Source organism: Vidua macroura, chromosome 2 (genome assembly GCF_024509145.1).
Source record: "Vidua macroura isolate BioBank_ID:100142 chromosome 2, ASM2450914v1, whole genome shotgun sequence".
Classification (NCBI taxonomy): domain Eukaryota; kingdom Metazoa; phylum Chordata; class Aves; order Passeriformes; family Viduidae; genus Vidua; species Vidua macroura.
In genome coordinates this window covers 20,124,534-20,150,701 of record NC_071572.1, presented here as the reverse complement: position 1 = coordinate 20,150,701, position 26,168 = coordinate 20,124,534, and the positions used below count along the sequence as shown (strand labels likewise).

Below are 26,168 nucleotides of genomic sequence, written 5' to 3'. Positions count from 1 at the left end.
TGATAAGGATTCACCTGCTGACATATCTTTTATCACCTTGGTATCAGCAAGTTGTCTAAATGAATGTTTATGATGTACACAAGAAGTGTTACAGACATATGGGCTCTACACAAAATGGTATCTTCATGTGGTTCATGTTTGGCTGCTCTGTGTGCCACTGATTCCAAGAGAAAGAGAATGGAGTCAGCACAGGACTCCTCTGCTGCACCCTCTTTCCTGTCCAGCACCTTCCCACCGCTGGACAGGAACAGAAATGATGCTGTTTTGAGGAACTGGGACAGAAAGAGGGGCTACTGTGCTCCATGCAGTTAATTAGAAGGGGGGGTTATAATCACTTTGTAAATAATGCAGCAAACTGAGAAAGTGTTTATGAATTGCTTTCAGTTTAAGTAGATAAACATACAAGAGACTCTTCTGGAGAAATTTTCTCCATGTTGGAGAGGATTAAATGTACACTTGCAATAATGGAGATTAATATATCCCACAGGAAATCTATTGGACATACATAGATGAACTGGGAGGCCAAAATGATAAAATTGCAGATCTTGCTGTGTTTTGATGCTGTGTCTGGCATCAAAAATCACTCTGTCCCATCCTCTCATGGCTGGCATCACCTTCAGGACTGAAGTAAGTGTGTAGTGGGCACTGGCATGAGAAGAGGGACACTGTCTGCTTAAGGCCATATTGTTATGAAGGTATTTCTTTTTAAGACTTCCACAGGTGGATTTTTGCAACTAGGTTGTATTGCAAACTGAATCTGGTTACCTTAAAATGAGTAAATAGAAAAATTGTTGCTTTAGTCTTTATTTTTAATATTTAGTACACAAAACATGGTGGCAGACATATCTTATTAGAGTCAACTTGGTACAGTATTTCTCCAGTCTTGAATTAAATAGGAGCAGTAGAAAAAGTATTTTATAAAACCTATGAAACATACAGATCTCTAGAACCTTTCAGATTTACCTGAAAGATGTGGCCTCAGGTAAATTTGAGGCCACATCTTCACTGGTCACAGATCATTCCTATAAGTATTCAAAAAAATGGTACAAAAGACATGGGAAATTAAGTGTTGATTTGTTTATATTTTTTCTTTTTCTTTTTCTTTTTTTTAATACAATAAAACCCTAATTTGCACTCAGAATGTACAGTCAGCAAACATATCTTAAATCTAAATGACTAAAATACTTTCCAGCAGAGTTTTAGGATTATTCAAACTGGGGAAACTGGGAAATTTATAAACAAGTGGGATTTGCAAAGGTAAAGCAGCAAAAAAAAAACAAACTTGGGTAAAGTTTGAAGATGGGAAAGCAATGGCAGCATATCCACGTTCCAGCCCCTGCACAGTGTTACATTTCTGATTAATTCAAATATTTCTACTAATGCATTCATGGCTAATTAATCTGAAAATGGTCAAAGTTCAGTGGTTGTTGTTAGACTTTGTGGCTGCATTTGCTCATGCCTCTGAACTACAGTGTTTTCTGTCTGACACTGGTCCCAGCAGCTCTCAGTAAAGACAGCACAAAAGCTGAAGTCTGTACAGACTGTGTTCCAGCATCAAAGCCACAGCTGCTGGGAGAAAGAAGCACAGATTCTGCTCTGTAGGATTGCCTGCAACAGTCAGGAACCTGAGGATTTTCTCAGATTTTGTTCCTGCTAGCCAGTAACTCTAGGGCTCCTGATTACGTGTAATGTGTTACACAATCTTTGAACATAATGGTTAATTAACAAAGAAGACAATAACTTGGAAAAAACCCATCAATTTTACTTTTGTGAATGTAAAAAGGAGATCTTTAGGGGAGCTAATCAGAGACTCTTTCTCCTCTGTGTGATACCATGACATATACAGAATTAAAACCTGTATGTTACTTGTCCATGGATATTAAATTTCAACAGTTCATTAGAGCTGGGGGAAGATGACGGCCATCTTCCCTCTACATACACATTCTCTTTTTCACTCACAGGTTCACCTATTCACCCAAATAATAATTGCCTTTGTCATTTTATTTTTTGTTTCTTTGCAGTGCCTCTCTCTCTTTGCGTGGCAACTGTGCCTGTGACAGAGCAGGAGAGCTCCAAAGGATGAACTCCCTGGTCAGCACCTCACACCTCCAGCTTGCTGCCTTTGTTCTGGGCACAATAGGCTGGATCCTGTGCACAGTTTCAATGGGAATCGTGGAATGGAGAGTGTGGTATGTGGACAACACCACTGTCATCTCCTCTGGCATTGCCTGGGTTGGGATTTGGAAAGTCTGCTTCATCAGTTACCTTTATGTCTCACCTGGCTATAGAGAACAGTTTTGCCATAAATTCAGTGGCTATGACTCCTTCATCCCCCATGAAATTTATGCTGCTCAGGGTCTCCTGTTGATCGGCATGTTCATGGGCTTGCTGGGACTGGCTGCTACAATATTTGCTCTGAGAAATGTGTATATGGGAGTCACTCACAAAACTCTCATTGCCCCGTTCTTCCTGGTGGGTGGCTTCTTCTACATATTTGCTGGTCTGTGTGTCCTGATTCCCGTGAGCTGGAATTTCTATTCTGTAACTCACAACCAGAGCATAGCTTTTCCTCCTTCTTACTACATGCCCTCCAGTCCAGTGGCACAGGAAGCTGGTGCTGCCATTCCTGTTGGGATTGTTGCTGTTATCCTCCTGCTGCTAAGTGGGACATTTTCTCTCTCATACAGATTTCCCATGACCGCAAACACTATCACAAAATCCTGACAGGACAAATCCTCCCATGCTATTTCAGAACAAGAGCATAGTTAAGAGATAAGGACAGCAGCATGAGTGGTTGTAAAGTTAAGGAACTGCAGAATTTAATTTTATTTTATAGTAGCCACACTATTTTTTTATATGAACCAGTTGAGTCACCATCTTAGTACTCACCTATTAGCAGAAGTTTGTCTTTGAGATAACAGCTGTTGAGCAGCAAATGTGATTAAATTTTGCCAGTTGTACTCTTTTGTATATACAAACATTATTGATAATTTTTTTTGTGTAAAATATTTACCATGCTCAAAGAGCTGATTTTGAATGAACTGTCCTGTGAGAAAAATGTGAAGTAACATGTATTAAATGTGAATTTATTTCCTTGTCAGTACTAAGTTCTTTTGTTGTTTATTTAGTTACATCTGTAGCAAAGTACGTTTCGTGACAAGTCAAGACTTTTAAAACCAATAATATGATTGTCATCATGGTTGTATCAAATGACTCTTCCCTGAATTGGCTTATATATGTCTTGCCAGTTTCTCCTCTTCCTCTAGGGCACACAAAGAGCCATTCCTTTATTGCTTGTTTTTCTTCCAAGCTATTTGCATTTTATGTTGCAACATGCTTGCCTGCGGGGAAGGTGCGCTCTTTAGTTCCTAACTGAGGCAGAGCCAAAAAGTCTGCAAGTGTTTGCTTCTTCATCTGGCACTTCACTGAATCCAAATGTATTGCAAAAGACGGAAATAACTTGTACAAGTTATTACAAAACTAATGTCAAAATCAGTGCTCTCAGTAACCAGGAGTACTCAGTGCACCTTTCAGGGTATGATTCATCTGATGTAGAAATCTATATCCAAACCGGTCACTTCAGGTTCTGTTTATAATCAATGTAGAGACAAAGACTGCCTTTTTCTAAGGTGCCTAGAATGGCTGGGAGATTACATGCTCCCTGAAAAACTTTTTCTCTTAACCCACTCTAATGGCCATAGTAGCCACAGTTGCTAACTGTGGCACATATAAGCAAACTTCACCTAAGGAAAAAAGAAAGAGAAATGTCCCAAATACTGCAATAAGAACAATAAAAATAAAAAAAAAAAAATAAAAAAAAAAAAAAAAAAAAAAGTTTAGGGATTGAGGAGGAATGAGCCAACAGTGTTGACAAATAGATGATCTCTTGAAAGATGTCCTCATAATGTTATATTTTTAAAGAATGCTACAGAAATCTAAGTAATTTAGTTTTACTCTTTTAATTGTCCTCTATTTTTAAAAATACTCATGGACTCAGAGAAAGAAGAAAATAAAATTTTTAAAAAATGTAATATTTTTTGAACATTGCAAAACAAGGCAAAATGCCAACAAACCAGGACATCTTGCTGGTGGCTCTTATTAGCCCAGCTTGTTCTAGCAGTCCAATTTTCCTACATCTTCCCCTGGGTTTGATTTTGCTGTACTGTCTGACAATATAGAAACTCCACAGCACCTTCATTTCCTCTCCAGTCACTTCTGAAACAGCAGTTTATCTCATCATTGGTAATTTTTTCATTGCTGCAAGAATCTATTTTTTGACTGTTTATGATGCTGTAAAGCACTTTCAAGTGGTGTTTCAATTAAGGCAGTTTAATAGCTTGTTTCTTATATATTGTTTCCAGTTTGGTTTCTAAAGTACATTCTTTACAATATCGGTGGGTTTCAGTTTTAAAGGTACAAATCGATAGTATTGTCAGTAGTACTGTCATCTCTTCCCTTAGGGCCTACATAATATTAGATTATATCATATTATAGTTGTAAGGAAAAAAAGAGATCTATCTATGTGTTTATGCCACTAGTAAACTTATTACAGTAGTAAACTACCAATATTCCCCGGCAGGAAATTACAACTTTAAGAGAAAATTACTGATTCTTCAATTCTTTTTGAGTTAATGTATGCACAGAAATGTCAGCAACCCTAACTGTATTTGTTAACTATATTCACTAAATCATTGGGTTCATTTGTCTAAAGTAAAAGGTACAAACATCATCACAGACATGCCAAGTTTCTGTGTTGCTGCCACTGCTATTTCCACTGGGAATTATATTCATCTGTACTGATGTGTGGCTACGAAACATTGGTTGTGTGTCAAACACGACTAGATGGTGAGGAAATTCCTCAGCTGAACACTGGAATAGATTACCTAAGGAGACGTATGGATTTTAAAATAAAGTTTTGTCAAAAAATAGTTTAGGAAAATAGTGCCAGGAAGACTGTAGGTATGAGTGAGCCTACCTCAGGACAGCGGGCTTATCTAGATGGGACTCCTGGCATCCTTTCCCAGTCTCTCAATAGTCACATGATCCAGATTCAACGTGGATTTATGGTAAAATATAATCTATGTTCAAACACTAGTCTATATTAAAACTCCAAGTCCTTCTCTACAGAAAAGATAGGGAAAAAAACTTACAGAATCATGGAATCATTTAGGTTGGAAGAGACCTCTGAGATAATCGAATCCAACCTTTGGTCATCACTTTGTCAACTAGACCATGGCACTTAGTGCTATGTCCAAGTGTTCCCTGAACACCTCCAAGGATGGTGACTCCACCATCTCCCTGAGCAGCCCATTCCAATGCCTGACAACCCTTTCAGTGAAGAATTTCCTCCTGATGTCCAGCCTGAACCTCCCCTGGCACAGCTTGAGGCCGTTTCCTCTTGTCCTGTTACTGGTTGCCTGTGAGACCCACCTGGCTATACTGTCTTTTAAGGGAGTTGTAGAGAGTAATCAGTTCACCCATGAGCTTCATTTCTCTAGGCTAATCTTAGTTCATAACAAAGGAGAGGCAAAACTTCCATTTATTTCAATGCATTGACCTGTCTGACCTTGATCCACCAGGGCAGTGTGATTCATTAAGATATAGTGAATGTTTGTATTCATTACAGTTTCGATATTGGAGGAAAGTAGAGCCCCTGTGCTTTTCCTTCACCAGCAAGGTGGCAACGTTTCTTTGTGTGTATTTCCATGACACATTTATTTTAGATTTGAGAAGCTAAGTTCCCTTTCAGTAGGTCTGGTTGTTACCATGTCAGTTGTGCTTATATAGGTACTTTTAGAGGCTGTAAAATCAGGCAGCTGAAATGGTTTTGGTGTAAAACTCAAAAATGCAAAATTATTTTGGAAGGCTATTTTTAACCTAGACTGCTTTAGAGACCTACTCAATAGCCTGGCCCCACACTTATTTGTAGCAGCACAACTGAGGACAGGCAGGAAGCTGTCATGCAGGACTGAGTGGCCAGGGCTGTGAGGTAGGGAGATAAGGGGCAAAAACCTCCTAAGCAAATTTCACTACAGAATAGATCTTATCATGAAGCTCTGTCTCCAGCTTCAGTGCAAACTGGGACCTGCTCCTTCCCCAGTGGCAGCACCGCTTGACTTGTGGGCTCCACCCTGTCTAGGAATGTCTCCACACTGGCCTCAGTCTACACATAAACCAGTCTCACTTTATTTTTTCTGAGTTGACAATAAACAAGTACCTTGTGATTCACTCACATGTCTGAATTCACTGCTGGGGGAATAATCTGAATACCAAGACCCACTTTGAGTTCTGCTGGATGACAATGATGAGGCCCCCATCTTTGACCTCCATAACATACTCCTTGGCATTAATCCACCACAGGATGCATTTTCTTAATCTTACTTACATGTACCGTCTACTTCACTTGTCCAATCATGGCCACAGACCAAAAGATATATGAATATACTTTCAATATTCCTTGATCAAATAGAGAATGGAGCTGAACAGTGCCTAACAGAAACAGCCCCACAGCACAAAGCCTGCTGAGTTTTTCCCCCCAGATGAATACGCAATTCAGGACAACTGTCATTTGTGCTCAGGCAAAGGAAGCAGGATGAACTGGAGACACTGTAGTGCAGAGTAGGTCATCAAATTAGTCAGGTAAACAAAATTTTTATTTGAGTCAGCAGTTCTACAGTGAAGACAAACTCAGTTGCGGATTTAGCTGATTAAAAACAATGTTAGGCTCAGAAAGAAATGTCTTTGTTGTCACATGGCTTATGGTATATTACAGTGATGAGAAGGAGGGTGTTTTCATGGATATTTTTAGACCTTTGACCATTTTCCTCTTAGAATGGAAAAACTGAAATATCACAGCCAATTTCCTCCTCTTTGGGCCATGAAATACTTTAGGACAAAGAGGTTTTGCTTAAAAAAATGTAAGTCTGGCTGGCATAGTGTTAATGGCAAATTGTTTTCTTAAAATAGGAAACCAATGTACATTAAATTAAGGGTTCCCAGAAGAGACATTCTCTGTGAAAAAAATATACCTTTTTCAAAACTGAACTGGGATTCCTTTCATTCTTGCCAGCATCTGTATTGTCAAATCCAGTATCAGCTCATAAAAATATATTTTTCAACTGACCTATTTCCCTTTCCACTGCTCAGATAATTTACTGTTTCCCTTGCTTGAGAGGGTTCAATAATTAGCTGGGTGCTTTGGAGTGTGCTGACTCTTAATTACTGTGTCAAAATCAACTGCATGCCAAAAAAGAAAATATAAGTGACTCTCATCTCAGAATTATAAACCAAATAAATACTGGCTTAAAACTGGGAATGGAGTACAGCACGCAGTGTTAATATCCAGATCACAGAATGTCACATCACTGCCTTCCTCTTGGATTATATGCGGGAAAGACCAAGCATACTTGGTTAATTCCCAGGATGCTATTTTGAAGAAGCACATACATTCTGACTGCCCAAGGTTACTTCATGTGCAGGCTGATTTTCAGCAGCTGAATATGTGGCCCCATTATAATATAAATAGGGAAAGATAAAAAATCAGAGTGGGTGAGATAGCATGTGAGAAACAGAACGAGAGGCGTTCATGGTACCCACAACTACGTAAGTGCATTGCAACTGCCAAATGACTGAAATTGAAGGGGAGGGGGGGAATCCCTTGAACACCAGAAGTGCTTAAAAAACCCTGAAGAATACAGAACTAGAAATGAAGCGATCAGTGGTTGGGGAGGAGATTTGAAATATTTGTGTTATTGCTGAACAGTTTGAAGGTATGGGAATAAAACTGGTCAATATCTATCTCTATAAGAACTACATAATACCCAGTAGTTATGTCTGGCAAAAAAAAGGTCTTGGGGGAATTTGAAATCACTTAAAGGCACATCCCTCGTGATTTAGCCATATAATGCTGTGGCCATCCACTAACTTGACTTTCGAAAGTCCTACTGAAAAGCTTCATTGGTCTGCATGCAACTTTCAGAATAACTGATTTCAGTGGACCTCACATCTGAGCTTTAGTATTCCAAATATGTGTAAGACCTGACACATAATTTTTCCTTATGACAGTTACCCATTTGTAAAATAAAGATAGTAGCAACTCACAAAAAGGTACAATAATGAATACATTTAAGTTTAATGATTAGTGTGATGGAAGCCACAGAAAGTACTACAATAGATCTGCTGAACCACTGGTTTGTATTCATACTCTGAAGCCAGACTCAGGGATTCAGGGGTTCCCTGGGTGTGTGAGGCTGCCTTGCTGTTACCAGCCGAGCAGAGACAGAAGGGGAATGCTGTCATGCAAGGCAAAGGAAGAAAAACTGGGACAGCATGGGAAAAGAAGGAAGAAAGAGAGGGAATGAAGGGGAAAAAGAAACATTGTAGGATGCTATAAAAATAAAAAAATATTAGTGTTGATTTACGTCATGATAATAAATATTTGACTAACAAGTGATTTTGTCAAATCTGGAAAAAAGGATAAACAAAAAAGAAGGAATCATGTTTCAAAGAGCAGCCAAAAAGAACAACAAAAATGTCACATGAAAAGGGAGGTAGATGATACAGAAGGCAACATTGCAAAACAGCAGAAAACAGCCCACCATGCCCACATCTAACCACAGCAGCTTTGGCAGAGTGTTCCTTGAGGGAAATTATTTAGATGGAAATTACATTCTTTGCAGCACTGTGCACATTAGGGACTCCACTGACGGAGTGCCAGCAGCAACCATTTGTGCTGAACTCCACTCTGCTGCCCAGGCCAGGAAGTAAAATAATTTGCTGTACTTCCCTCTACCCCCCCATGTATCCATTCTGCATGTGCTTGCCAATGCCATGGCTGTGGCAGTTTTCAGAGGTGTCTGCACCATGCCCTGTTTGGTACCACCTGCTGTGGCTTTGCGTCATTTTCCCCAGTCCCAGGCAGCTCCGGAGGGCCTGGCTAATGGCATTGTTTCTTGGCAGGACCAGGGCTGCCACTTGTCCCGGGCGCTGCTGCGTTCAGCACACCGGGGTGGGGCTGGCCGCGCTCTGTGGCCGGCGCTGGGGATGAGATGAAGAGGGAAGGAATGTCCAGTCTGTCCGTGCGGTTGGTTGGAAAGCTTTTACTGTCGCGTGGAGCTGCGATGGAGAACAGCGGCCGCTCCCTAGCGCCATGTGGACAAAATGGCGAAGGGACCGAGGGCGCGTGGGGTTTTATAGGGGGCAGGCTGAGGGGGGCAGAAGCCCAATGGGGGCAGGCTATGGGGGAGTGACATGGACCGCGGTAACCAACGGGAATGCGACAGGGGTGGACACAGGGCTCTGGGATGAACGGGGTTGTGGGGACAGGGTAACAGACACCGAACTCTCCGGAGTGGACAGGGGGGTGGTTACAGGACTGGCATGGTGAGCTCCAATGGTAAGAGACCCAGAGCGGACCACCGCGGGGGGAACATGGGGGTGCACAGGGGTACTCAGAACCGGCTAACTAACACACATCAGAACCCCTAATCTGAACCCAAACCCGGGATGCAACAACCTGCAGCTGGTCTGCATGAGGTAAGCTGGGCTGGATGCTGGGTGTCACCTCTTGTGCAACACCGAGCATGGCTTACCAGGGACACGTCTGTCATCTCCTCCAGCATTGCTCAGGTGGGAACTGGGAAACCTGAATGGCCACTGCAGAGTCTCCAGGGACTTTTCAACAAAGGTATACCACGGAGTTAAGATCAGTGAAGATTTTACCCCCTGGAAACCCTGGTTGTTCAGAAGCTTTCACTGGCTGCTACAACTCTGGGAGCACTAGAAATAAACTACAAGCTTTCTTTTAAGAAATAGTTATAAGGGCTGTGCTCAAAATCCACATATCAGCTTTTTCCTAGCTGGGGGGATGTGGAAAATTATCACTGGCCTATGTGTGTTAATTCCTGAGAGCTACAGTTTCTGGTCTGCAGCATAAGCCGCGGTCTCTCACTTCCCCCTCTGCCCACGCCAGCCTGGGGCACAGGAAGCCACTGCTGCCGCTCCTACCGGCATCCCTTGTCCTGCTGCTCACAGTGGGACCTTTCCTTTTAACATAAACATGCCATTGTGCTGGATGCCAAGACTCCTTCTGATAAAACAGGCCTCAGATGCCTGCGAGAAATGTGAGGCAGGGCTACAGCATAAACATAGCAAACCAGTGACTTCATCTGCCCAAGGAGCTCTCTGGGTTCTGCTGTGACTCTTCAGTGACATTCATCCATTGCTGTTGGTTCATTCAAGGGAATGGAAATACACTATGTGACTAATTATTTTCAGCTGAAGAATTATTTTTATTAGCTAACTTTGAAACACTGCTGTGTTTCATACAGGTACCTGAGTTCACTTCAGTGTTGCTGACAAATGTTATTTCTAAAGCGACCTTCTGCATTGGTTGGACTTTTGTTTTTCAGTGATATCTAAATTCAGTGTTTATTTAATTGAATTTTGCCTGTTGCAATACAATGCTGCATCAATGACTCCTTTACCAAAAAGGCACTTAAATTATGCTTTTTTAATAACATTGTTTTAGAACTAAACCGCACTATTTAGCACAGAGATCATGGCCTACATTACACACGGTTAAGTATAGATTTAAATATTTTAACATATCCTGGGAATAAAATGGGACTGTGGAAGTCACTATACTTTTTAATGTAAGGGTTTCAAACTAACTGGTATGATATCCCTCCGGCAGGAATGCACTGAGCACGTGCCAATTCATCCTATCTTTCCGTGAGCCCATACCATGAAAGCATATCCCATGAGCCTATCAATGGGATTTGTCAAAAGAGCCTTAATAATTTACCTTCTTTCTACTATTTCTCAGAAATGTTTGTATCCACCAGAACATCTCTCTATAAATAGCTTCATTTCCAGTGATAACCCATGAATTCTGAGACTTATATTTTGCAGCTGTAAATAGTAAACATTGCTTGGTGTGCTAATAGTCCAGAGTTCCCAAATGATCCCGGTGATGTTCAAAACCAATACTGACATTCACCAAAATTGGTGGCATCTTCAGTGGTTCCAGGGCCCTTCTAGCTGCCATGCTCAGCCCAGGTCTCAGAACCTGCTGTCAAGTGCTGCTCTTTCTTTTGAAATGCTGGTTGTCAGTTCACTTAAAGAATGAATTAACATTACCCATATGCTATGTCAGGAGGAGTTTGGTCCACAAATCTCACAAGCTTTGATGTAAACGTTTAAGCAGCTGTCTCATAAAGATCATTACTAATGGTCAGAAAAAGTTGCTTCTGAAAAAAAGCATTTCTTGCTTTTCAGAGGACCAGAAGTGCTTCAGAAAATCTGTTCTGTAGCTGAAACTTCGTACTTGTGGCAGCAAATACAAAGTACTCTGAAGTAGACATAAGCAAAACTAACCTGAGTTTGAAAAGACAATTCAGGCTTTTAGCCTGAAAAGTGAATCTTACAGGAATCTGATTATGGAAGTCAGAGGGAATTTACAAAAGTACTCAGCATCTTGCAGGATTGCTTTTTAATTTTAGTCTAAAAAGGCTGAGCTCTGATGTGCAAAACCACCTAAGCATATACTGTGAAAATTTCTTGGTTTAAACTAAACAAAAAACTAGGCACTTTGAAGAAAAATATCAGAAGTCCATACCACCTGAATTCTCCATTATTTTATTTGCAAATCATGTTTCTAGAAAATCTGACAAGGAACTCCAATTCTTTTTAAATTATTCTTATTTTAATGTCCACTCTGATACCTTAAGAGATCTAAGACTTTTTCTTGTCTAAATAACCAGTGCAATCTGGAGATCACACAAGCATATCAGCAGGGAAGGACAAGCCATTGGAGGCATAGTAAAAGAGCAATACTGGACAGAGGAATAATAAAAAAAGTCATGAGGGGTAAAGAAGAAGAAACTTGAGTGAGTCACTGAAGACAAAACTGGGAGAGAGTAATTAAGAAGGAAGATAAAAAGAGTAAGTAACACAGAGAGAGAAGGTGGCTGGCCTGTAATTTCATGGCTGGCAGAGCACCTAGTGCTCCAACCCGGAGAGCATAGGTACATGTGACAGTAAAGAATGCAAGCAACTGCATATTTATATAACATGTACAAAATATATTTTTAGTACACAGGAGCCTTGGCAGTTCCTGTCCTCATATAAGTATTCATCTGTCTAAGCCTTACTCAGGAGTTAACTTTTGGAATTACAGGGATTTGTAAACTGATGGCAAAGATCTTATTTTAGATGACCAGCATCATCATCCTGAGAAAGTATATCCATGTACTCCCAACTAATAGCTTTCTCTGGCCATTCACTGCTGATGAATTATGCTGCAATAGGAAGATTTAACCCCAAATCCAGTTTAATCCTTTGTTTACATAAAGTCTTAGAAATCATGCTCAGTTACTGGAAAACCAGCAGAGGAAGTCGACATTAACACAGCCTTTTACAAATGCTCTTCTGATTAATTCAGTGCTAACACAAAAAGCAAAAAGTCCCAATGAAAAAGAGCTCCTTGTCTTTTAAAGCAAGGACGATTCACAGTACAGTGGATAGACCAGATAGGAGGAGTTTCTGTTTTCAAGCTTTTACTAATCATGTACTTTTTTGTATCAGTCCACTATGGCAGATTGGTATTGGTGACTAAAGTCTGGTTTAGGAACCGCAAAAATGCTGTTACCCAGCTCCTGTGGTAAGTGATTTAATCTCTGTGCAGTGCTAGACACACAACTGTTGGGAGATGCATTCATGTCTGTAGCACTCAGAAAATTGTTTGCATTGCTCAGACAACACCTGGAAGGCTGAACCAAGGATCAGTGATTTAATTACCATTAAAAGTAAGCAAGTAGCTACAGATACCAGCTTGGTTTTAAGACACGCTGCCTTTTTGCAAAATCATCACTGGGAAAAAAAAATTATCAACTGACATAATAAAATGAAACCAATTAACATTAGTTGGGAAACTGAGTCTTGTCCTGTAATAGATAAACATAGAATTTAAATATTCCTGAAAACTCTACTAACCTTAGTTCAGCCTTCTTGGAGCAACAACCTGGCCATGGGATTACAAAAGAAGACCCTAGCATGTTGTTTGTGATTTCTGTGCTAGACATTTGAATCGTAAAACTTAAAGGAAATTATTTTGACTGAGAAAATTTCTACTCACATGAAAGGCATGAAAGAAAATATTTTTCTTGCAACTTAAGCAAAATTGCTTAAAAAGGAAGATACCTCTTAAAATAATTTGGTCAAGTGTTTTAGACCACAGATGCAATTGCAGGACTTAACACTTGCAACGACAATCCATGACAGATTTCCTTAAGGGAAATCATCATAAAATAGTTTGGCTTGGAAGGGATCTTTACAGCTTGTCTAGTCCAACCCCACTGCAAGGAGCAGGGACATCTTCAGTGAGATCACGTTGCTCACAGACCCATCCAACCTGCTCTTGAATGTTTCCAAGGATGGGCATCCACCACCTCTCCAGGCAACAAATTACTGTGTTTCACCACCCTCAATGTAAAAATCTTCTTCCTTATCTCTAATCTAAATTGATCTTCTTTAGTTTAAAACCGTTACCCCTTGTCCTATCACAACAGGCCCTGCTAAATCTACCTCCTAAATTCTCAATGTTGATGAATTTAAATTTTCCAGTTAAATATCTCAATTGAAACATTAGGATAGTAATTTGAGGATTTTTTTTAGAGATGCAGCCCACTGGAGTAAAGCAAGCAATAATATGTCACTGCTACAAGGTTCTGAAATTATTCCTTTGGCTTTCCTGCTGGAGGCCTGGCCTGGGCTGAGGAATGAGATGAGGTCAATTTCAGACTAAAATCTGATGCTCACACGTTGGACTCAAAGATCTTGGAAAATATCTCTTTTCCAACACTATTAATTGAATGATTCTATGCTAACATTCTCTATTATGTGAACTTTAGAAGCCCAGAAACATTTTATAGCTTTTTTTTCCCCAGCACAGTATGAGAATTAAATTCAGTATTTTTCTTCAATCAGATATTAAAAGAAAACTTACCTGCAGACCCCATGGAAAGAGCAAAATACCACACAGGGTTTAACGTCTGGAAGCTCTGGGGACACCTCGTTCCTCTGATCCTTCTGTTTTTAAAGAAATGTGCTCTCCTGATAGAAATGGTCATTAACACCCTCACAGGCATTTTTTAATGGCTGTCACTGCATGTTGTGAGGGGCTGAATCCATTAAAGCTTTGCAGAATACAACAAAGACTTCAGGTCACCCCAGAACTCAGAGCTTCCTTTCTGTAAATTCATACTGATGCCAAGCATTTGGTTTGCAGTGAATGTTTAGTTTTTCTTCATGGCCAGCATTGCACACAACAAAGATGGGACAACAGCTGATCACCTTCAATTAGCAATTTCCTGTCCATCATTTTATCTTGCCTAATTGGAACTGCTTTCCAGGTGTTAGGGTGGGGTTTGTATATAGTATTAATGCTTCCTATAGAATGGAAACTGTGGTATACTGAGGTCACTACTTTCAGCTCATTGGTGGCTGTTTCATGGTTCAGACTCTGGAAAGCCCCACATTATTTCAAAGAAATTTTCTAAAAGTTTTTCTCATTTGTTCTATAATCCTCCTGTCTCTACAGGAGTTATTGCCCACCAAGATTGCTCTATGATAGCTGCTGCCATGGAGATAGCAAGGATACGGTTGGACCACTTTGCTCTGTGGGATATCTCCAGCAAAGAGTTTCAAAATTATCTCATTTTACCTGGTAGGTGGAATCCTAACCACCTTTCCTATCAACTGTTTCAATGCCAGTAATCTTGAGTTCCATTAGTATTTAAAAATCAAGGCATTTCTTCTCTTGAATTCAAATACTCCTCCAGCCCAGGGGGAGGGTTCCTTCTCAGGCAGCTGGGGATGCTGTTTCTACCTCCTAATGTCCCACAGTTTGGAAAGCAAAACTTGGTGCATAAATTTTGTGGCCATGTCAAATATTTGCAGGTTTTTTAGGTTAGCTGTGACTTCCATGGCTTAACTCATGTGTATGTCCACTGTATACGCCACAACTTTGTTTACACCTTTCAGAATGTGTAAGGATAAGAAAAAAGAAATTAACCTTTGTCTGTCTGGGATTGCCCTAGTGTGGTTTTGTGCACTGCTACTAAGATTCTGCAGTTTCTTTGGGGCTGCCCCAATGGCATGGGGAAGGGGGCCTGCAGAAGAGCGTACAAGGAACCTGATAAGAGACAGGCTCACAGGGCATCTGTGGGGCCTGCAGTGAGAAAACAAGGCTTTTCTGCAAATAGCTTCAAACCATGTGTAAGGCTAGTAATCGGGATGTTCAGCCCAGGAAAAAAAACAGGTATATCTGGGAGAAAGGCCTGTGGAAAGGGAGGAGTGTGAAAGCCGGGGGCTCCCGTGGTCCGCAGCACCCTCAGCGTCAGCCGGCTGCTCTCTCGGGACGAGCGCCGTGATTCGCTCAGCGGCTGTGGCGCTGCGGCGCCGCAGAGCGCTCTGGCGGAGGTACAGGGCCTCTTCCCCCCGCTCCTCCCCACAGACAGGCACCGGGAGCTGCGGGGCCGCTCCCGGCACGGCCGCTCCCGGCACGGCCGCTACCGGCGGGCGCGGGGACAGCGCTGCTGCCGGCGGCCGGCAGAGGGCGCGCGGGGGCAGCGCCGCGCCCGCCCCGCCCCGCCCGCCGCAGGGCGCGTGCCCAGCGGAGCCCGTGGCCGGGTGCGCGCGCGCCGCGCTCTGAGGGAGCAGCGGGCCGGGCGAAGGAAAGTCCCCGCCGTGGGCAAAGGAATGCCTGTATCCACGGCCGTGTGTGCCCTGCTCAGGCCCTACAGAGCAGTACGGGCCCTATGGGATGGAAAAAACCTCTTTCCTCGGGTCAGCTGGGAGTGCTGGAGGGAGGCTGGCCGGGCAGGCACGCTGCCCTCGGGCAGAGGGAGGCAGAGCTGCGCCTGCAGAGAGGGTGCGAGCTGCCTCCTGCACAGGGTCCGAGCTCCAGCCGCCGTGCTTGAGGGCCTGCCGCTCGCCGCTGCCCGCAAAGACACGGGGAGACCAGAGACCGTCCGGACAGAGGTTTTAAAGTGATTGATTTTCACCGCACCCCCACAAACCCATGAGGAGACGAGGCCGGGCAGCACGTGAGGGTGCATCCCCTGAGGTGTCCAGGAGGAGGCTTTCAGAAATCATACAATGGGTCTGGGTTGGAAGGGACCTTGAAGATCCTCTAGTTCAATCACCCTGCCGCAGACAGAAACACTTTTCACTAGACCAGGTTCCTTGGAGCACCATCCAACCTGGCCTTGAACACTGGCAGGAATAGGGAATCCTCAGCTCTTCTGGGCAGTGCTTCACCAGCCTCACAGTAAAGAATTTCCTCCTAATACCTAACCTAAACCTACTCTCAGTTTGAAGCCATTCCTCCTTGTTGTCACTACACAATCTTGTAAATTGACTCTCCATCTTTCTTGTGGGCTCCCTTCAGAAGAGGCTCCTGGAAGATCCCTTCTCTTCTACAGAGTGAACAACCCCAGTTCCTTCAGGCTTTCCTTGTAGGAGGAAAATCTCTGTAATCAGCTCGGTGGCCCTTCTCTGGACTTGCCCTAACACGTCAATGTCCTTCCTGTGCTGGGGACCACAGACATGGATTCATTTCTCGTAAGCCATGACCAAGGTGCTGGAAAACTGGCTTTACTGCCTATATCTCTTCAGCCCTTTTACTCAAAGTTCCAATAATTTAAATAATTCCCTATTTGTTGAGGTTTTATTCTGACATATTTTGTCCTATTCCACTCACTTTGAAGTTCTAGCACTTCTAGAAAGTCAATTTCAGAAATTAATCTGACTTCATTTGTACCAGGCTGAGACTATGCAGGATTTGAACCACATAGTACTGGCATGCTGCACGAGCTGGAGGCCTCCTAGGGTGCTTGCTCTGTTCCCACACTGCTATTTAAATGGATGTTAGTGTCACTCGAAAAACCAATGTTCCCGTATTTTATGAGATGGTATTGCTGTGTGTATCACAGGGCAGAATTACACATAATGCTTCCAGGCTTCTACTCTGTTACACTGAGAACGAAGCTTAGAGGCGTGGGCCTAACACAGGAACAGCACTGTACCCTAATGCTGGTCTAGTTCTTGTGAAAACTGCATTTGAGTCTGGCAACATGATAGACCACTGTCTGCTGCAGCCTGAGCTGGGACAGCGACTGGCATGATAATTTATTGATGTAGCTATGAAGGATATGCTTATTTTACTTATTTTACTCTTTTTAAATGACTAAATTATACTACTGTAGCAAAATAATTATGATTATTGTGAAAGACTTTTTTTCTTTTTCAGTTTTTATGGCAGACACTCTTTATCTTCTGAATACCTCATTTCCCTAACGCCAGAGAGGTTTTTCTCCTTTCTCTCTTTAATTTTACTGGTGTTTGACATTGTTTGGTAATTTTCCTTCAACAGCCCTCTCACATCTCCAACAGTTCAGGAGATCAGATATTACAAAAACTGTGTCCTGAGAAACAGTGTGTATCACATGCCAAACTCTTGCGAATGTTGCAGGTTGTTCACATTTTAATCTGTCTGATGAAGTTAATCTGGAGGAGGGCCTGGACAGGCACTGATGACATGTTTGGATTCAGTTTCAACACAAACTATCAAATGACATCTCTTATGCCAGTAAAAGGAAACCAACCTGAGGAGCCTTCTGGTAAAGACTTCCTTCCTTTGGAGAATTTATAGAAAGGAAACAAAATAAACCTAGGCTTTTATTTAAAAATAACTTGTCGTTCTCTCACAGACACAACTAAAAACAGCCTTGACCAGGTAGGAAACACCTGATTTTTAATATCCTCTCTAATTTTAAATCTATCATTAAAGTATGTGGCTAGCAGAGTATAAAATCCACTTTAAGCTCTACGATAAACATTCAGAAGGATTTATATAATTAGATATTACAGAACTAAGATAACACAATGGTGCAAAAATCTTACAGCTATCAAAAACAGCTATAAGTTGCCCTTTGCTCTTCCATTTAAACACATACTATTTGAGCTGGTGTCATTCCACACTGATTTAAGGAAGCTGGGAGAGGGGGCTAGCTGCACAGTACACTGTGCTCAGACAGTTTGGGATGGGATTTTTCAAAACATTCATGGGTAATTGATCCTCAGTTGCTTTTGACCAGAAGTTTTCCTTTTTCTTGGACTGCAAGGGAGTATTGGGCACCTAAATATGTAAGTTGCCTTCCACTCCAGCTTTCAGGATTTCATCTAAATGAAAAAATTAAAATTCAATTGGGACGGAAAAGAAAAACTCCTTAGCAGGTAACATTAATAGGTAATCCTTAGGACAGCAGGCAAAAAAACAGATATGCAAAATTTATTCTGCCCTCAGAATGAATGGTGTTACATCTACTTTAAATGCCATGACAGCTCTCATTTGGATCAGCACTACCCATAAATCTGCTTTCTCATAAATAAATACAAAGCCATAAAAAAATTGCAATCCTGTGCAGCAAGAGGGAGTGTTTGCATTTACACAGATACATGTTGTGCCCTGACTAGTAGCACAAACATTTTTTTCTGGCTGAAAATTTCCAGGCTTGGTTTGGGTTCCAAAAAAAATAGATGGAAATGGAAAGAAAGTAACGTGAATTCTGGGAAAAGATTTTAGATCTATACATAGGCAGATTTCAGTAAATATAATTATATGAAAGATGACAAAACACATAATATGAAAAACAGAATTAAAACAACAAACAGAACCATGAAAGAGGTAAAATTTATATTCTTTGCTCATAATTTTCAAATATGAGTTGGTTACCAAAATGCATATGCCCTGTGAGTGGGCAAGTAAAGTACCTATTGAACAACTTTTAGGACTGTGAGTGATACTGCAAATACATAAAAAAAAAATTTTCTTGCAACCAAGAAATAAATGCCTATAATCAGTATTAGTAATTAAACTGGTTTATTTTTAAGTGGCATGTGTATGCCAATTAATGATAATAATTATTGTGCTGGTTTTTACTTAAGTGCTGTCATCAGTATCCCTTTGAATGTTTAGTTTTCATAAAGATTTCTGAATGTTTCCTTGCAATACAGGCTATTTCCTTTGGACAGATAGCTACTTACTGTGCTGGCTCTTAACCTGCAGTACCAGGAGCAGCCAAACTGGAGGCTGTGGTTTGTGAATCATACCTCTATCTTTGCCTCCAGCATTGCTTGAATAAGAATATGGAAAATCTGTTTCCCTAAGAACTAGAGGTGCCTGTGGAATCTAATGTAGTGTGTTGCCTTGATTTTCATGTCAATGAAATATTCTTCCCTCTAGAAATGCATTCATGTTCTGTGCATGTTCTGTGGGAAGATTAGGAAGACTTTTCAGCTTCTCCTCCTGGAAGGTATTTATGAAGATGTTTCTCAAAACCAGTTGGATTTGAACACGTGAGGAAGGAGGAATGTCATTACGCCTTCGCAGGCCTCTGCTTCTGGTCTCTTTGAGTTGGAATTTCTATTTGGTTGTAAACAATGGAAGTATCTCCTTTCCTCCTCCTTTCTGCCTGCCCTCTATCGCAGCCAGGCAGGAAATCGGGTTTGCTCCTCCTCTAGGGACGATGTAAGCTTTGTGCGGCTTACATAGGGGATCTTTCTTCAATAACCAGCCAAGTCTTCTGTGGAGATAAATCCTGTGCTCGCAGCACCTTCGTTATTATCAGTGGGGCATGCTCGGTGCCAGCATCTGGTTGCAGGAAGTATTTTGGCCTGTGATCTTGTGTGGATAGGTAATATTTGAGTTAGCTGAGAACAAATAAAACTGATGGTTGGAAGTCACAAAAACAAAACTTGTTTTTGCTAACCAGCTAGCATTTGCAGGGATTTGGCAGTGTGATTGCCAGCTGCTATGGCTCGCAACTGAGGTCACCTTCTCTTTGTATATAAACATTAGTCATTTACTAAAGAATGCAAAAAACAGGTGTTAGTGTTCATTGGCAATCTGTTCTTTCAAAGGGATGCTGTAAGACAGCACCTGACATAGAACAATTCCTTGTATGCCTGTTGTTATTAACATAAACACACTTGTACTGTTACTTAGGCAGTGCCATTGGAATGCATAGTACAGAAAAGATAAACAAAATGACAGATGCTTACACCACATGAAATTACAATTAAACTAATAACAGACAAAAATAAAGGAAGTGTGGCAGGAAAATGTGAAAGAACATAGAAATCATTGCAAGCTATGATTTTTTAAAAATGCTGTTGTTTTTAAAGAGGCAGTTCTACATTTTATGGCCAGTATGGGAATTGAAGATTGAGGCTGCAAACTATTATCTGGATGGGTTTTGAAATGCAAGAGTGCTTTTCCCACATGATGAGAAAAGATATTGAAGACTAAGAAATTTGCATGAAAAAAACCACAATGATTGTGGAAAAAGGGAATTAAACTGTCATCTGAAGTTGTGCTCTCTGGAACTATTTTAAATTTAACCTTCCTATCAGCTTTTAAACTTAACCTTCCTATAAGCTGTAAAACATAGCAGGAGTTCTGATGCTAAGGCCCTGTCTACACTCAAATCTATACATTTAGGTTGACCTGACAGGATCAGATTTCATTAGATCACTTCAAACTTAGGGGGTAGAGAAGTCCAACATTAAATTAAGAAAGTATTTAAATAGAATACATCTAAATATGAATGTATTAATAAAAGATACCCATTCTTCTATGGTAGACTTGACATTTTTCTAAAGTCACAGTGATTTTAACATTTTGCTGTTTTGGCAGATCAAAGACTTACTAGAGAAAAGTCAGGCCTCTGTGCTTTCAGTTCACTGACCCACTGAGAATGAGATTCACCATCCGATGCTGACCCACATCTTGCAGCTCTCACACCCCCAATGGCGCTGCCCAGCTTTTGGTTCCCCACCTCAGCAGTGGGACACGAGGTGAAGGGAAGGGGGAGGGAATGTGTCAGCAGGGAGCGTTGCCTTTCTGCATGGTATGGGTAAGAGGCTCTAGCCAGAGGGTGTTTTATTCAGTATGACATCACTGCAGCTGGAGCTGATCCTGTTCCCTTTGGTTATGATTTAACCACTGTGACAAGGAGTGATTGGTTCAAGTCACATCTTCACATGATGTGAGACATGGACGTTCCACATATGTTGACTACACCTAAAAAAGGACTGTCCGGTCTCATATTAATTTCAATGGGATTGTGTGATTTATGGCATCATTGAAAAATACAGTATAGTTCTAAACTGAAGACACTGGACTTTTATTCTCCCATGTAAAAAGGGGATGCTAAAAATGAGAATGAAGAAACTGTGATTGCTAATTATACCAATTATGTTCTAGTATTTAAGGATGGTAGGAGCCTGTTCTGCTGAAGAAGGAACTTGAAAAGCCAATGTATAAAGTGTGACAGAGTATTAGCCAGTATTACACACAGTCAGCACACTGTCAGTCTAACTGCAGTCTGACTTTGGGCAGGTATTATCAAATACTGTTTCAAAGATTAGTGGGGTAGCTTTGAAGATGTTACTGAAGTACTCCTCCACTTCAAGACAAGTTACACTGGGATGATACACATTCAGAAAAAACAATTATGGCAATGCAAAGTAATCTCAATTTTCCTTCAAGTATGATGTTCACAACTACATTTTTTAAATATAGGAGACAGACAACTACCAAAGAATTGCAAAGTTTTAAAAAGTTAAGTTCTTCCAAAAGAGTGTGAAACAGTGGGGATGAGCAGAGAAGCAGCGCCCTAGCAGAGCTAAAGCATTTTTATGCACTTGTGACAGCATCATTTTCTTTTTGTCACAAATTGTTGTAGCCTTCCAGCCAAAATTATTGGAATTTTTTCCATTGTACATGAAGCATTTTAACACAATAATTCCATCTATTCTTAGCAAGATGCTCTTGAGTGTGAATTCTGTCTATTGTTAGAAAGTGTTATTGAGAAAATATGATTCTAATCTTGTGACTTTTTGCCTTGATATCAAGAGAGTCACTGCCAAATATGCAGTCATATCTTTTGTTAATAAAAACAAGTTACAGAATCTATTAATAGAATGATAATAAATAATGATGTTGCTAGGGGGGAGGATTATATCTCATTTTACTTCTAGTAAAATGGTACTCCCAAAGGGTCATGATAATAGGAAAATTAGCTGCTGTTAACCTAGTTCATCTACAGACTGTCTCATAGGAAAAAAAAAAAAAAAAACAACCATGTTGGAATAACCACTCTGGAAAGTAAAATGCCATTTATAAGTTTTTCCAGCCAAAAGAAAAACATTATTTTATTTCAGTCCTAAAGCATACCACTGACCTCTGCTTCACGGGACATCTTTTGTACAGTGCAGTCCTGTGACTTTGTGATAATGTTGACAACCACAGCGAAGAAAGAAACAGAAACTCACAACAGAAAAGAGAACAATACCTGAAGTAGTCATTGCTCATTTTCTAGATTTTCCTTTAATAGGACATCCTAAACATGCTGACCAAAACTTCTGCAGAGCTAGTGGTTATAGAAAAGTGCATACTAATAATGTGTGTCAGGAGGATGGCAACAGGAAGATCCAATGGACTACCAAAGCTTTCATGCACACAATTATAGCGTTCTGAATAGCCTCATCAATTAATGCTTTCTTTTTTGCTTTTGTTTGCCTTTCCCCCCCCCCCTCCGTGTGACCTCTCTATTGTCTTATCAGGTCTGATGATGAAATTAAAACAGAATAATCTATAATCTTCAATTCAGGCATAGATTAAAATTATGTCTCACCATACTTAAAGCACATCATACATAGTATTTCATTTTGAGTTTTTTATGATTTGGTTTGGTTTGGTTTTTGTGTTGATTTAATTCCAGGAAACATTTAATGGCCTACAGATTGTGTCAGTTATTGGCAGAAGTGGTTTCTGAGACCTACAAGCCAAGGAATCATTTAGTAGGCATATTTAGGACAGCCAGGCCTGGAAGCTGGGCATGGCAGCCTCCCTTCCATCATTCCTTTATATGTCTGCAGGATGCTGGCAACTGTTAAAAGGAAAAAGAAGCAGTCCCTCAACTTTACCCCGTGGAAATTTCCCTCTAGCCATCTCAGTGTCAGCATTTATGAAGGAAACACATGCAACCCTTAGATCTGTAGTCTGTTGTCAGTGGTATTGCTCAGTGCTGGTCATACAGGACGGTCTCTTCACTTGCATACTCAGTATCATTTTAAACCTTTCAACTTTGATTTTCATAGGACTTTGCATTTTTCCTTTGTGTGTCCCAAAACCTGGAAGTGTTTAGTGAATGAGGCAAGACACTGTGCTAGCAGAAAGTCTGGTGATTAAATCAGCTGCTTCCTCTCCCCGAGAACTGGACTGCAGCCCTGTCTTTGCCACGAAATTCTTCATTCTTTGTGATGGTGGACACATTTATAACAAATATATGACAACAGTCATTTATAACAGAGAAAACCAAAGGGTAGTATCTTCATTATCTCTTTAGGCAATTCATGGTGTGTAACTCAGTTATAAAAATCCAGAGCTTCCAAAGCAAGAGTAGAGTCAATAGAGAGGAAAATACATTGACTTTGTTAGAGGAACACAGAAAATAAGTTCTTTCTATTTGGAGTCAGACCAAATCACCAAATCTGCAGAGTAATATTTGCATGACACAAGGAGTAACAGATCTCTCCAGCATCAAACTGTTCAGAGGGTGCTGACTTTGACATAAAGATTTGTCTGTGCTAATGAGGCATTGAATAAAATAATAGATTTTTAACCCTGTGCCAGATTGCTGTGTTTAGTGACAAAAGCTCATTGCTGGACACTGGTCTTAATTCAATATTATGAGCTCAGCAGATGCTTTTCTTAGGCTGTATTATTTCTATACCAAGTATAGCAATATGGTTTTTACAATACTAGGCATTACAGAAGCTTGCTGCTTTTCCTATAATAAAGGTAAAATAAAGAAAAAGAGCCTTTGTTTTACAAGGCTTTCAAAGGGCTGAGAAATCTTAGATTTTGGAAACTAATTACAGGTTTTCAAACACTGGGGAAAAAACATCTAAGCAGCCTATATGATCATTTAAACTTAATATTATTTGTGTCCAGTGAAAATATTAATGCACTTATATTTAAAATGTAATCTCTGGGGATCAGTTTAAATTTAAACATTAATGTAAATTTGACAAGAACTTGAGGATATGTGAACTTTAAGGGCTTTCAGGCCACACTGAAGTCTGCCTAGGTAATTTGTCTAGGTAGTTTTGGTGAGGAGATACACACTAGGTGATGATGTAGGACAAAAATTTCAAAGGACAATCATCCAACTAATTTTGTTTATTTTTATTTTGCTGGTTTTAACCTTTGGTCAAAGATTGGACTTGATGGTCTTGGAGGTCTTTTCTGACATTAATGATTCAATGAAATTAAAAAAATTAGAAATTCTTCGCACGTACATCCTACATCTAGCAATGATCTGTTACATGATTATAAAATATCACCTTGATTTTTGCAAAGGCTGATGGCTTAAAAGAAAAATATACATCCAAATGGGTTGGCAGTGCTGTCTAGAAAAAATTTAAATGAAAACAACAGAAAAAACAAAACTAAAAAAAAAAATCACTGAAAAATTATTGATGACTGCTATATAAGAGGAGGAGCTATCTGGTTACGAATGTAATACTCCTATAGTATTAATATAATAGCATTTTAGTTGTATTTTTCTGGTCTGGGCATACTGCGGAATTCTGTAAGGAATTCTGCTTTTCAGAACTTATAGCCTTTGGAGGTTCTGATAGTCAGCACTTCTGTGCGTATCCACAGCACATGAAAAATGGACTGAAGGCCAAAATAAACCATTAAATTGCATTTTTGCCCATATTTCAGATAGGACAGACTAGTGGGGACTATTATCCAACCCTGTTTTCTAATTTGTTGGTCAGCCATCATGGTGAATGATGGGCAGTGATCACTTCAGTCCAATTTGCAAGAAATAAAGATGAGATTTTTTCCTCCATAAGGCTGGGAATATCACAAAACCACATCACAGTGAGGATGGATGGCAGATATGATGCATCTCCATGAAGAAGGCAGAAAATGATCATAGTTTCCTTTAGTACAACAGGTAGGAGGCATCAAACTGGTAACAGCACAAATGCTCAAAAGATAGTACTTCTCCAAGGGTATAGAGAAAGATATCTGCCATATATATTGTAGATGCTAAAACAATTTGATGAATTTAATAAAGAAATTCCTTTGGAAACTGTTGAATAGAGGCGTACTGGCTCTGGGCAAGAATATCCTGAGCTGGAATTTGCTGAAGATTGGAAGACGGTTCTTAAAAGAAGTCCCTGTATGTCTGATTTGTCCTTAAACTCCTTTGGGCAGCTGGGAGTGGCTGCTGTTAGAAACACAGTGCTGGGCTGGATGGCCTTTGATTTGACTTGCTAAAATCATCCTCGTGTTTCAGAGGTATTATATACGTGTGTATATATATTTATGTTTCCAGTATCCAAATCACAACACGAATGGCCAATAATACTCGTCTTGCTGAACCTCGAATGTGTACTTACTGAAATACATGGGAGCTGGCATGTTTCTTTCAGATGGGAGAAAAAAAAAAGGGTGTTGCTGGGAGGTTGTTTTGCCTTGTTTTTTGCTCCTAAGAGTAGGCAACACCACAGACATCTTCCGATGAAAAATGAACTGTAATAATGTGCTTATGTAAAACAAAATTGGACATATTCTGCACAGCAAACATCTTGTGTTGGAATAAATGTCTCTCTGGTGATGTCAATGTGAGAACAAGCACTCCAGTGTTGTTGAAGTAATTGGGAGTCGCTGAGCGAATGTGCTGGGGAATCCTGCATAAAGCCTATATATGGTAATTTATCTAGAATGTTCTCTATTTCTGTTTTGTAAAAGCTTTATGCGGGACAGTGACTACATTTACTGTCTTTCAAACTGACACAAGACACACACCAGTCTTCAGGCCTTCCCTCAAGCACCCTGCCCAAGGGGTGGGCAGCACCAGCAGCAGGGAAGGGGCCTCCTTGCCGTGGGGTAGCACAGCATCACGCTGGCTTCAAGGTCAGGGGGCAAAACAACATCTCCTGTTAGAGCTAGAATGCAGTGGGTTGTGGCCGCCAGGTGTATAAAATGCTGACATGAGAGGTTTCTTTGTTAAATCTAATGG

The 26,168-nt window shown here is 40.6% G+C and overlaps 1 protein-coding gene across 1 annotated transcript; it reads left to right on the top strand.

The window, feature by feature from the left end:
• Positions 1 to 573: 573 nt before the first annotated feature.
• Positions 574 to 3,074, top strand: CLDN34 (claudin 34). The gene is made up of 2 exons (XM_053972159.1): positions 574 to 627; positions 2,022 to 3,074. Exon 2 carries the CDS (start codon positions 2,080 to 2,082, stop codon positions 2,722 to 2,724), a length of 645 nt encoding a protein of 214 aa, XP_053828134.1. The 5' UTR covers positions 574 to 627; positions 2,022 to 2,079; the 3' UTR covers positions 2,725 to 3,074.
• The last annotated feature ends 23,094 nt before the right edge of the window (positions 3,075 to 26,168 follow it).